At 33.1% G+C, this 13,839-nt stretch overlaps 1 protein-coding gene across 2 annotated transcripts; it reads right to left on the bottom strand.

The window, feature by feature from the left end:
- Positions 1 to 899: 899 nt before the first annotated feature.
- GCG (glucagon) lies at positions 900 to 12,430 on the bottom strand. Of its 2 annotated transcripts, none has more exons than XM_085553019.1 (7): positions 12,321 to 12,430; positions 7,196 to 7,296; positions 6,625 to 6,786; positions 5,731 to 5,784; positions 4,378 to 4,515; positions 2,094 to 2,237; positions 900 to 1,387 (listed from the first exon to the last, which is right to left on the bottom strand). In XM_085553019.1, exons 2-7 carry the CDS (start codon positions 7,291 to 7,293, stop codon positions 1,363 to 1,365), a joined length of 621 nt encoding a protein of 206 aa, XP_085409145.1. In that variant the 5' UTR covers positions 7,294 to 7,296; positions 12,321 to 12,430; the 3' UTR covers positions 900 to 1,362. The 2 variants fall into 2 exon arrangements, with proteins under 2 accessions (XP_085409145.1, XP_015724486.2); XM_015869000.3 differs by lacking the exon at positions 12,321 to 12,430 and adding an exon at positions 11,572 to 11,667.
- Between the last annotated feature and the right edge of the window lie 1,409 nt (positions 12,431 to 13,839).

The following is a 13,839-nucleotide window of genomic DNA, read 5'->3' as shown; positions in this document are numbered from 1 at the left end:
TTGTAGATGTCTTTAAAAAACAAAGGGGACGTAAAACTAGTTATTCCTAACAAAATTTTAGGTTCCAGTTCTGATTCAACACCTGTTCTGTATCACATCAAGTTCTGTTAGGTACTTGCCAAAACCCTTGGTTTTCTCTTAAAATACTACCTGTTAGTACATTTTTGTATGTATACCTGGAATACTGCTATTATGGCAAAGGAAGAAAAGGGGGGTTGAGGACTCACAGGAAGAGATGCATAAGAGCACCGTAAGCTATTAATTTGAAAGCTGCAGTTACAGCCATACATACAAAAACACATCCTGACCAATTGAAAAGGAAATGCTAGAAGCACTGAAGTCTGCAGGCAAAGTGTACTGTGAACATAATGGAAATGGCATAAGTTACTGAAATCACTGTTACAAGTTAGAGTATAATGCTGTGAACTGCAGGAGTTGATGGGTACAGTGCATTTCAGAGGAAGAAGGAAGAAAATGATATAACATAGATTATTATTAGAATGATCTCAGGGCGATTTGAGTTGGCTTTACTCAGAAGTCTTATAAACCTTGACAGTATTAGGTGGTAGAGTTTCCACTATTAATAAAGTAAATTTCAGTTAATATTTTTCAAATCTGTCCTCCTGCTTCTCAGAAACAGTCATTTATGCTAATGAATACTGTTCAGTCTTGCTTCCATCTCTAGCTTCATTTTAGATTATTCTTTATCATTAAGAATAATCAAACTTTATACAGCTCTTCTCATAAAGTCGTAATAGAGAAAAATTGACAAAATGCTGATTCTTTTTTATCATTCTGAACAGGCCAGTTCCAATATCTCAGCGACAGTAACATTAGAATAAAATAAAATGGAGTGGAAACAGACAAAGGGGATATACAGACGAAAAGTCAACAGAAAAGAAGCTTGAAAAAAATTTATTTAAGGCTATTATTTAATATCCTTAAAGCTTAGCCTTTTTATAACAAAGGTTTCAACAGGGATATTTACTTTTCAGACATTTGCAGATGCCAGTCCCAAGATAATAACTGGTAATTGAATCATTTGTGTGCATAAGTCAATTTTTAGAAAAATAATTTCATAGGTAAATATAAATGGTGTTATTTCAGTTCAAATAAGTGGAAAATATAAAGAATTGGAACTTTCATAATCTTAAAACTATTCTGATAACCATCCATTAGACGGTAGGTATTCCATATATAATCCTTTGGCAACATTAAATGACACTACAATTATTTTCTGGCATGCAAAGTGACATAGCTTTGTTATAGCCTATGTAAATGACAATATAGATTTCAGAATCTCTTCGTAGCTGGTATTGAGGCAGTGAAGATCTCCATTTATCCCATTTTTATTCTGCATTCTTACTGGTATTCTCCCAAAAGGTCTCTGTGAAGGGAGGAAAAAAAGCAGTGGCAATGAGGACATAGTATAAATTTCACAAGGTTTGTTACATATGCATGAAATATATTTTTTCTTGTTACAAATTAGCAGATATTAGTTCAACAAATCCCTTAATGCTTGTCTCTAATAAAAGTCTGAAAGCTATTCCTAAAGGAGAAGATTTTTAATAGCTTCAAATAGATGACTTTCTTAATTATTTCAGTGCTTAACCACAAACAAACATAAAAATATGAAACTGTTATTCAAATCCATGTTTTAACAACAAACTCAATTTTAATTTTTTGTTTGTTTGTTTGTTTTGCTGTTTCATACTTCCAAGATGAAGTAGAGATTTGAGGTCCTTTAGAAGTCAAAAGGCATAGTTAACAAACTTTTGCAGCGGACACCTAACATTTTAGAAAATCTGGCCTTCACATGTGCCTTAAAGGGACTTTTGAAACGCTTTGTCAGTATCAACTAATAATCCTCAGAATATTGACCTGTTTGTAGAGTTCACATTTAAGTAGCTGTTTGGAATGACTTCTCTTTAGAGCGTCATACCCTTGTTCAGCACTGTGTGTAACACGCAGTTTGTAACACTGTTACACGTATTTCTGTGTTTAAGAGAAAAGGGAGCTGTATTTTCCCTATGTGTGACAAATACATTTAAAAAAACGATGTATTAAGGTAAATATGATCAAAATTCGGTCACCTTTGGGTAACTTTTGTGTTAATCAGCCATTTTAGGAACTCTTTGGCAGCCATATCATCCAGGATTTTGTTGATATCACTTGTGAAAGTGCCATCTGCATGTCTTCGGCCCATTTCTTCAGCCATTAAAGCTTTTTCTGGGAAACTTCAAAGGAAATAAGTTATGAAACAATTTGTAAGTCCAAAGAAACAAACTGATAAAAGGGCCTTTTTACAAGTACTTAATTACTCAAAATTTCCTTTGATTTGAAAGGGTTAAAGGTTGAGCCAGATGTTATGGTACTGCATAGCATGAAGCACATCAGAACAACTTATGAAGCATTATTTTTACAACAGAAGAAAGCCTCTGTGTCTCCCTTCACCAGAAGGGACTCTTCCTTTAGTCTTCCTCTAGTCTAGATTCCTCTTTAGTGTTTTCTCATACATATATACTTCTAAAGCTATAGATGCAAAAATATAACTAAGTCAACAACATTTATGTGAAGTAAACTAGGCATCAGTAAAACTCACAGTAGATGTACTAGGAATCATTTTTTAAAGAACTATCACTACTGAAACATTACAGTCAAATTTTCATACGGATTTTTCCATTTGACTCTTAATGTCTTTGTTGTATATTTACAATTATATTGCATAGTTATTTTAAAAGTAAAAGCAGCAGCTTTTGGGGGAGATAAAATAACTGAATTAAAATATCTGTATTAAAATTATGTGCTTCTTGATGCACACCATATTTTTGTATTTGGAATCCATTCATGAATCTTGATGCATCCATTTCTGACCATGGAAAGCCATTTTACCAAGGGGTTTATTTAGAAAGCTTGTTTCAAACCACGAAATAAAGGAAAAATTTTCTATGTTCCAATGAGGTTTGCTGATTGAGACACACCATGTTCTGGGATCAGCGACAGGTGGGCTGGCTTTTTTATGTACTAATTTTAGGAAAAGCTACATTCAAGTCTGGCTGCAAATAGTACTAAATATTAGGAATTAGGAGGCTGCTCTATGTGTAATTGTTTGTCTAGGTTTTTAAGCTCCGGTCATCAGAGCTCACTTGTAATCTCTCTTTCTTATAAATGCTAAAATAAGTTATCTCTTTCTGTATAAAAATGACATGAAAAACAGCTGCAGATCTGAACATCACCTGGAAGTGGCTCCAGCTTTTCCCTTATCTGCATAGCTTGACCTCATTTACTTAGCACTGTTTTTTCATCATTATTTTCAAGTTTACTTTTACCTAGTTAGTCTTTCTTAACTACAACACACAATCTTGTCTTACAGATTATATTTTATTGTTATTGTTATTTATTATTTTGAGATAATATGAGAGATTTACATAGTACTTTACAGCTAGCAAAACATATAATAATAGGATGAGCTGAAATCCCTGCCCCAAAGAGCTCACAATCTAAAGGCACAAAAAGTACAGAACAGTTAAAAAGTAGTGAGTGGCATGTGCATGATGTAGCTCCTTAGCACACAGACTTGGAATGGTGGTAAGACAAAATGTGCCTGAAATTAAGGCTGTTCCAAGAGTAAGTTTGTTGTGAAAAAGATACAAAGTCATGAGTGAACAGATGAAGTGAATAGGTTTGAGAAATCTAAATGAATATATGGAGATCAAGATAATGAAAAAGTCTGAGATGTACCTGAATCAAAACTATGGATATGAATCTTGAAAACTGTGAACTATAGCAAAAGAAGTAGAGATGCCTTAAAAGGAAAATAAAGGATAGTTGTAGGAAATTATGGTTAATTTTGATGCTACAATATGTGACTTTGTGGATAATAGGAAGAGCAAAAGCAACTGCTGGGAATGATCACCAGAGCACAGAAAATGGCTGTGGTGGCAGTGACATCGGTACAAATTTCTTCTTGGAAATACTGCAGAGGGAATGACTGACTAAGAAGGCAGAGAAAAATAGAAAGAAATTTAAGATGACACTAACATGACTTGACTCTGAGAGTTAAGAAGACTGTAAGCAATGTTGGGATGAGGAAAAGGTAATAATTAGAGGAAACTCTGGTTTAGTTTTAGATATATTGATCTTAAATATAATTTGACCTTTCAGAGTGTAACAGTATACTGAACATGTTTGTTTCAGTCTATGCTTGAACTTAATAACTTATGATGGTGATCTAACAGCCACACAGTATCTTCTATTACAAAAGGAAAATGTGAAGTACAGTAGGAATGATCAAAAATACATCAAGATTTCATCAGATTTGATTTCTAACCTTGAAAGCAAAGCAAAATTTAATAATAAGAATGGATGGATTCTTACTCTCTTCTTCCTCGTCCATTCACTAACCAAGCAATGAATTCTTTGGCAGCTTGACCTTCCAAATAAGAAGTGATATCACTGGTATAGGTGCCTTCAGCATGTCTCTCAAATTCAGAATGACGCTTGGAAATTGCATTGCTGAAAGAGGAGCAGTAATCTAGGATCAGACTACATTATTTATCAATTTGTTTTTAAGCATTTAATAATTTAAATTTCCCACAATCTGTATCAGACAGAGTTTTTCTTTATTTCTCAAAGTACTCCTGATATTTTCCTTTTTTAATTCTGAAAGCAACACATATGCTACACAGTACAGTTTTGTGTAAAATGAACTAGCTCTAAACAAATAAGGTACTGAAAGCATGTATAACTGCACTGGAATGGTCTTCTGCTAGGTGAATTAGCTCTGCACAGCAAACTACCATATTCTACAAACATACTATTTCTTACCTCTAACTACACTAACTAAAAACTCCATTGAGCTACTCCTTTTGTGCTCATCTTCATTATTTCTCAGCCAAACTCCTCAGACATATCTTTTTGGTAATATTCTGATTCATTTTGAATCGTTCTGTGAATATCCATTGTTTTCAACAAAGTAGTAATCTTGGAACAATTGTAAACTTGATAAACTTTAGCTTAATAGGAATTGCTTCCCAATCCTACCCCTGCTTCTTTCTGTTATTTATAGCAAAATTATGTCACACTGACCCTTAGGAAGACAAGCTGCATTGAAAAGTAGACATGTTTTGGAATATTTTCCCATGAAAAGTTCCCTTGAATTTCTATTTCCGAGTTTGTTGATTTCTGCCAAATTTTCAGGGCCGTTAGCGTTTTGTATTATTTTTTTTTGTCTTCCTGGGATTTCATCATTCCTCCGAATTTAGTACCATCTGCACTTTCCATCAGCTTGTTGACTAGAGTTTCAAACATTCTTGATAAAATGTTAATTTTGTTAAGATATGCTGAAAGATTTAGCATTATATTGACAGTGTTTAGAAAGGAAGGATTTTTGTAATCCAAGATGCCCTCTCTGGATTTTCTGACAAATAAAAAAATAATATAAGTATTTCTATCTGTCTGGCTAACAGAGATTTGCATTGGCTGTTGTTTTTTCCAAATTTCCAACCCCTCTCTTAGAATCAAAGGAAACAAAATTTAAGCCATGTACAGGCATGAAAAACAGATGTTTTCTCTTTCTTCATAAAAAGAACAGGTGCAGCATAATTTCTTTTGATAAGTGTTTCTCTGATTATGTTAACATTGTAAAGAGTAAGAGTTTATTTATTTATTTTTTAACAGAAAATTAACTCAACTTGCTTTTGAGTAACAAGTTTGTTGCAAATAGAATACCTTGAGAGCTGGTCTGGGAATTTGTCATTCTCTTTGTCCTCTTGTCCTTGTTGGCTGTAGTGGAATTCCACAACCATTAGAACATTATTAGTGGTACATTGCAAAGCATGTATGAGATGATAAAATTCTAATTGTTATTATCATATATTATATTATATTATCATAAACAACCACAAATGATGGATGAACATTATAAATATTTTCAGGCTTATGTATTTAAATTAATAATATATTGAGAAATGATTACTTTAAATATTCCCACAGTGATTTAAAAGATTAATATAACAGATTTTTTGATTGATTGTGGGCAGATGTTCTTCAGAACACAGAGCATAGAATTACTTGCTTTTTTGTTTTTCACGTTCTTAGCTTGTTAGTCTTTTTTTTAAGCAAACTGTACCTTCAAAAAACCATGCCAACTCATGCCTTAATAGAATACTTGTAAACCATTGGTGAGTTAAGCTTAAATCTCAGTCCTCTTTTCACAAATGAAACTTCAGGATTAGAGAAACCACAGATATAAGGTTCTATGAAGGCCCAGTGGCTACATTTTTACCCTATATTTGTGTACCTTGTACATATTGAAATTTCTTTCAGTGAATGAGCTGTTTGTCCCAAAGAGGCTGAGATACAGCATCATTTTAGATCACACATTAAATAATATAGTGACAAGACACCTAATTTATCCAATCAATTTTGACTAATTTTTTTTGTGTACATATTCCCCATTTCTAATAACATATTAAAGTTCTACATAAACTTTTGCTAAATACATTATCAATCTGAGGATTACATATGGTTTGTGATGGGGAGCTGAAAGAAAGAAACTGAATTCATTCAGATTCTTGGCTGTGTTATCAGCATGGATAGAGAAAGGTGACCAGAAATGCTTACCCATTTCTTTTAGTGCTCATTAACCATTGCACAAAGTCCTGAGCTCGTCTGCTGTCCAAGTACTTGCTGTAGTCACTGGTGAATGTGCCTTGTGAATGACGCTTTACTTCATTCAGCTGTCTAGATTCATCTAATGGTTCAGACTGGGAGGCTTTGAATGATCTAAGAAAAGTTCAGAAGTTGTTAACTGGAAATGGCTACAGGACATCCTACATGTGTACTGATATTTCTTTTAATAATATCATTTATAAAGTGAAAAAAAAAAAAAAAGTGGTTTTTTTGGGTTTTTTTTTTGGTTTGTTTGTTTGTTTTTTTGGTTGTTAGGAGGCTAGTAAAATGAATCAATATTGTAGCTTGGATACTGCACATTTACAAGGTTTATTGGATAACTAAAGTACTTACTATTTAAAATACCAAAAGCTATAATGCTACAATTTGCAACATTAAAAGATTTTAGCAGTTTCAATGGTAGATTAAATACTTTCTATAAATCACAGTATGCTTTGCTTTGAACAATAAGGAAGCAAAGTTCATTCTAAGAGTTTCTACGAGGTTGATCTAAAGAATTTACCTTGATTTCTCCTCTGTTTCCTGAAGAGGATTTTGCCAGCTGCCTTGAACTATCATTAAAAGGAGTCCAGCAATAAAATAAATACTTTTCATTTTCATTGCCTGTCAAAAGAGAGATTTGGCAACAAAGAAAAATGTAATCATCTTTACATAATACTGAATCAATTGCATCAGAAAGAAACATCATCAGCGCTGATCTAAACTTGAAGAAACTAAGATTCTGTGTAATGAAAGGAGTACAGTACAGTACCTTGGACAGACATTCAAAAAATGTAGTTTCTGCTCTAGTTTTTAGATTTTATTCTCAATTCAGAATTTCAAGGTGAGCTAATATCTTCATTTTCCTTTGTGAAAGGTCCTTATTTCCTTTGCTCTAAGCTCTGCTGACAGCAAGTATTGTATCTGTTTGTGTAACATTGTTTTGCTGCAAAACTAGGGCAGTGGTATGACTTCTACTTTTTCATTTACTAGGGACAAAGAAAAGCAAACTTCTGTCAGGAAGGCTATCACATCAGCAGCTCCTCGTTCTTTCTTTCTGACCTGTAACACTCCTTTAATTTTGTTACTTTTCTAGATACAACACATATTGCAGCAGTAGGCCTCTTGAATAAATGCCATATTATTAGGTGACTACTTAGAAAAAACATTAAGCCCTACAGCGACTTAACATTTATGGCAGGATATTCGAAGATCTGTTTCTTGCATTTTTAACACAATATTCTGTTTTGCTTAAGCACTTCCACTATGGGGTTTCATGCGATATACAAGATATAGTGTATAAACTTTGTCTTAATGTTAACAAACCAAAGAAGAAAATACCGTCTTCCAGGTATAATTCTTACTGTTTTAGGTCATTCTATTGTTTTTAGTTACACAAAAGAGGTACATTATTATCACAAGGGTATCACAAAAAGGGTACATTATTATCACAAGCACTCTAATCTTTTTAAGACTCGCTGAATTTACTGTATTACACTGTACAATGTAATGTATAGTACTTCTTTATGTACTGGTGATTTACAGCCAAGCTGTGAGTGTCTTATTTGAGTAAGTGACTGGTTTACTCATGTATGTAGTTCAGTTGCAACTTTTATTAAATTATCACCAATGCAAAAAAAGCTTAATCCAATTTTCTAATTGAGTGCCATGATTTTCATTATTTAATGTATTAATACCTCTGTTGACACATAATCCTGTGTAGGGCAAACTGTTGATAAAATGAATGCTTTTCATTTGGGACTTACAAAACCCTGTGCAAAACGGACTATGATTGCTAATAGTCTGAAAAGCATTGAGGTCTTATGTGTAAGCATGAAAAGATAGGAAATCTGCTTACAAAATCCATCAGTGTTGTTTATTGTTCATTGAAGTTTTGGTCACTTTGTGGAATGAGTGTACAGTCAATGAAACTGATTTAAAATGCTGCTTGGTGCTTTTGAGCTTGACAAAGAAATCAAATACACAATTCATTCAATGAGTAAATGTTAAATCATTGAATAATGAATAGAGAATGTTCTTGAGTTCACATGTTCAAAATGTCACTGGAAATAATTTCATCATTATGATGAACTTGGACTGATACTTGACTATTTGATGGAGCCCTTCCGTCATCCATAAAATTTTCCTATAGAATTTTATGTCACATTCTGAAAAACGAAGTGAAATAGGAAAGATAAATGCACTGAAGTAAAGTCATAGGTGTTATAATAGGATCCAACTATAAACACCATTCCCTCTAAGTGTAATCTGCACTAAACTTCGCCAGCTCCAATAATTTGATACATAAATCCAATTATTTATATAATAAAGTAATTTGAAAGAAAACATATATATTCTCTATGCCTTGTTATAGTACTCTGGATTGAAATATACAACAGCCTTAAGGAATCCGTATGAATGCTATTTTGCTTTAATACCTCAACGCCAGTAACAAAACGTTCAGTCATTCAAAATCTTAATTAAATCTTATTAAAATATGGTAAAATAAATTGATGAGTATAAGACTTACTGGCGGATTTTATTATATTAAACAATGGAGTCAATTTCCTTGTCTCTATTGGGAGCTACTGACAGCATTGTTCCTTTTGTGGTTGTTTTTTCCACAGTGTGTATAACGTGTTTTCTGCTTTTTACAATGATCTCATATACGAGATTAGATTCCTACATCTCTATAGAACATACCTGTAGTAACAACAAATAATGCAGTGGCCATGTAATCATTCAGTTCTGTTATAATCGTAACCATAATATCCAACTCTCTTTTTTGTATTTCACTTGGAGCTGTAATTTGGTGGTGCAACACTGACATCCAATGTTAGTCCCAAAGAATGCATAATTTCACATTTCACAGGCTTTTAGTGACACAATAAAAGCTCTGCCTTATTCTTTTGGAGATTACATATATATATATGTATGTCACAAAAAAAGGCTTGATTTCTGTGTAGTGGCCCTCATGCTAGCTGACATAGGTATAAATGACTTAGCCTTGACACCAAATAAGAGTCTGGGTATTGCACTATACATAAGTAGATTTCCCATCTGTGATGGTATACAAACAAACTAGTATACTTTTACTTAACTTGAAAAACTAGAACAGAATATATACTTTACTACTGCCTGTACCACTCTTAAATTATGATACAGTTTAGACATAAACCTAAGTCGCTGAAATTGAGTGAAAGAAAAAGTCTCACCATTAATCCAGTCCATTTATAATAATATCAGACAGAAAAGACATAAAACTAGAAAATAAATATTTAAAGCCCATTGTAACTGACAAACAGATGTTCAGTGATTTAGTCATATCTTGAGCTGAATCCTGGGTCTCATTCCTATAGAGCTTTTCAGCTACTTTATGCATTAAAAATATGTTTAAATTTAAATGTGTATTGAACATCTTTCTAAATTTTTAAGAATCAGATTCTGAGAAGATTAATACAAAGAAAGATATATAAATGCAGTTCTGGAATTATTTTCAGGTAAGGGAAACTCAGCCATCAATAGAATAAACATTTTAAAGTGTACAGACTAGCTGTTAAACCTCTGTCAAACATATTTTCCTAAAATTTTAAAATCTGTTTAGTTTGTTCAGAGTTTAGCACTTGTCATTTCTAACCCAAACCAGCAAAAGCAGTTTTCTACAAGTTAAAGAAAGCATTGTATTTAAAGAGCGATTTTCTATTATAAAAAGAAAAAAGCAGTGATTCTACTGTTAGGCTACAAGAAAACTGAAGCTAATTTCACATAGAAAGTGCTCAAGAAAAACATTTCTAATGAAAAAGATCTCACTTTGAGCTGTCAGAAAATACACAATGAATCTTATTTTCTCAATCAATCTGATTTTTCTAGTTTTCCTTATATTTTGCTGTAGTTATCTTTTGCACACTGTGTGCAAGTTAAACTAACTTAATGTTATTGAGTTTTCAAAAAAAAACCAAAAACAACATTCTTTCAAAAGTCAGATTTGTATCCATTTCCAGTTTAAAAATAAGTAGTATGGAATGACATCAATAAAAAAAAAAAAAAAAGGAATATTACATATGAAAATGTGCAAGTGAATAAAGTAGATTTGTATTGAAGCAAAAAATGCAGGTAGCAATTATTCCTAATTATTAGTGTATTACTGTTTTGGATAGATATGCTTTACATCTCTTTATCTGCAGCAATATGGAGAGTTCTGTAAAAAAACAATCAATCATTCTAGCCTAAGGATGTCCAGACCAGAAAGTTAAGTTAAATTTTATACAATAAGCCCAATAACTATTTAAAGGTTTTAATTTTTTTAAATGATATAAAATTTCCCATTGTGATTTTACAGTGATATGAAAACAACAGTTTTTTGAGATGCACCAATCTGAAAGTAGGGCAGTGAAGTGGTAATCTGTAGGGTGATGGGGTGACAAGCTGTTTTGAACAGATTTCAGTTAACGTCCACATAGAGCCATTTATTTTGTTTGCATTTTCCCAAGTTAATCTATACTGCTTCATATTTAGGAAGGAGCTGTAAGGAATGAATACTTTTAAAATAATGTTCATTAAATATCCCTGAAGTAGCTAAAAACATAAATATCAGTAGTTTTGTATTTCACATTTAAATTCTTAATACAGTGCCTGTTTTTCATCCTTCTTTCAATTTCTTCTGCAGTCCTAGTAGTTGATGTTCCATTTTGGGATTATTCTGTTAAACTAGCTCAATAGATTAAAAAAAAATTAAATGGTGATGTCCTTAATTTGAAACATTTGGGAATATAACCACAGAAGAAAACAACAATTTATTGAAAGATCCTGCATCTCTGTTGCAATCGTTGGACAACACAATTAAGAAAATGCATTCAGCTTTCTCAGATGAATTGTACAAGTACTTCACATAAATCTTACCTTTTATATTTTGAAGTGATATGTAGCAGTTGGAGAAAGATCTGCTACTCTTTCTTCTGGAACTATGGGGAGCCTTGAGGATCCTGAGATCTGCCTAGCTGCCTCCTTTGTGCAGACTTATATATATACTGTTCAGCTCTAGTAAGCATTAGCAGAGTGCATCATTGCTGACAGTTTCCTAATCCAACTTTTAAAAAAAAGTCATCATATTTGCTATTCATTTCATTTGATAATTTTACAAGCAATTTCACACATTCATTCTGCTTACTTTATGACATCAATGCAAACATGGATTTGCAAAAAGAGTAAGGTAGCAATGTTCAAAGAAGTAAATATCAAACAGAAGGGCATTAGGGTGATAAATAGTTGGCTAGAGGTGCTTAGGATTAAGGCAGCAGTTTATCCAAATTCTGAATTGTCACACTAGCATTCAGCAAAGCACTTAGTATTAAGCAAAGGGCTGGACCCATTGACATTAGTAGCATCAACAAAACCTATCAATTTTAAATTTAAATTTATAAATGTAATACACTATTAACAAAAACCAGCACTACTCCAAAGTGCTTGGTTAATTTTTCAGGCAGCCTTATGCCAATATTATATTATAAAGAAGCACTTTTAATTTGAAGCACTAAAGCAATGGCTACCCTCTATGCAAAGCCTAGCCTAGGTCAAATTTAACTACAAAAAATACTTGATTATCTCTAGATGAATTATGCCAACTCTACTGAATCATACTTCATACTCACTGGAGGTCTGTATGCCAGACTTCAATTGTAAGTTGAGTTTCACACCAGGGTCTACAGGTTTATACAAGATAAGCCTTTTGCTCACATCTCTGTTCCCTTCAAGGAAATAATTATAATTAAAAATATAGGCATAAATTTAATACCTGTGCGTGTTATGTACAACTTATTCACTTCACTTTCAGTTTCAGTTCTGCTCAGAACGAAGAACGGTCTGGATTTACAGCTGACATCTCACTGGACATAAATGACAGCCTATATTCCAGTGTAAAATGACCATAACTTAATTTTGGCACAAATCATGCATATTACAAGACACTCTTATTTCCTCTACCACTGCTTCTTGAAGCCAGGAAAGGCAGTTTTCTACTAGTTGACCACAGTCATATTGGCATAGCCAATATTACACAACTGAGATTGTGTATAAACTTAATAAACTTAGAGTAGCAAACAAAACTAAAAAGATGCTTCCTAAGGTTATGCACTGAATATCATGCTGTGGTACCATAGTAAATTTGTAAGGAAACACTAAGTCTCGCTATACAGTCCACAAAATAAATGTTGATTTTTTAGGGGGTGTTTACATATATTTTTTCTCTGCTCTTGGATCCATGTACTGGAATTCATAGTCCCTTTTTAAAATTTCTGTCTAGAATGCTAGGGACTAATAATGACACTACTGAAAAGTTAAGACCATGGTTTCAGACCCTCTCACCATTACTGTCAGTCAGGTCCTTCAGCTATTTCTGAAAGCCTTACTTTCCCTTGTTGTCAGTCTTCTTTTTTAAATACTACTTCCTTTTCCCTAATTTCCGCATTCTCTTCCCCATGTCCTCTTACTTTCAACTTGTTACTGTATTCTTCCTGTCTCCAAGCCACTCAAAGTTATGGAACTGCAGTCATTGACTAGCAAAGCATATATGAACTTGCATATGTATCTACGAAATTTGGATTTTCAGCTGTATTAGTTTGAAATAACTTAGCCTGGTTTCAAATGAAAAGACAGCCCCAGAATTACCATCTCCAACCTTCCCTAAGCAAGCAACAGTGTAGTATTGAAGACATAATGCCCATGGATTCAAAATTAACCTGGAAACTATCTTAAGCTCAAAAATCTAATTGTCTTCCTGAGATGGCACTTTCACTGTGATACTTTGTCTTCATATCTCAACATTATTTTTACCTGCAATTAAACACTGCAAAATTGTGCTGTAATTCCAGAACTAAATAGAAGGCACTCTGTCCATTAAGTTGGTTAACTTTACATCTCCTGCAGGCAGGCATGCTCCCTAGCTCTGCAGTATGCTGATACAACAGCAGATGGTGATAAAAGGGTCGTTTAGACCTTTATTTTGCACCAGGATTATACACTTGATGAAATGGATTGTCACAGACAATATAATTGCATTTTGACGAAAAGCTTCAAAGGTTTCTAAACAAAGAATACAGAATGCAAGACAATACCTTTTTCTTCAGGATTCAGTCTCTTTTTGTTTGAGTTTGTATGTTTTCTTGTATCAGA

Source organism: Coturnix japonica, chromosome 7 (assembly GCF_054131305.1).
Source record: "Coturnix japonica strain WE chromosome 7, WE-NBRP24, whole genome shotgun sequence".
NCBI classification, from domain to species: domain Eukaryota; kingdom Metazoa; phylum Chordata; class Aves; order Galliformes; family Phasianidae; genus Coturnix; species Coturnix japonica.
Note: the sequence above shows the minus strand (reverse complement) of the source record. Positions and strands in the feature narration are given on the sequence as shown.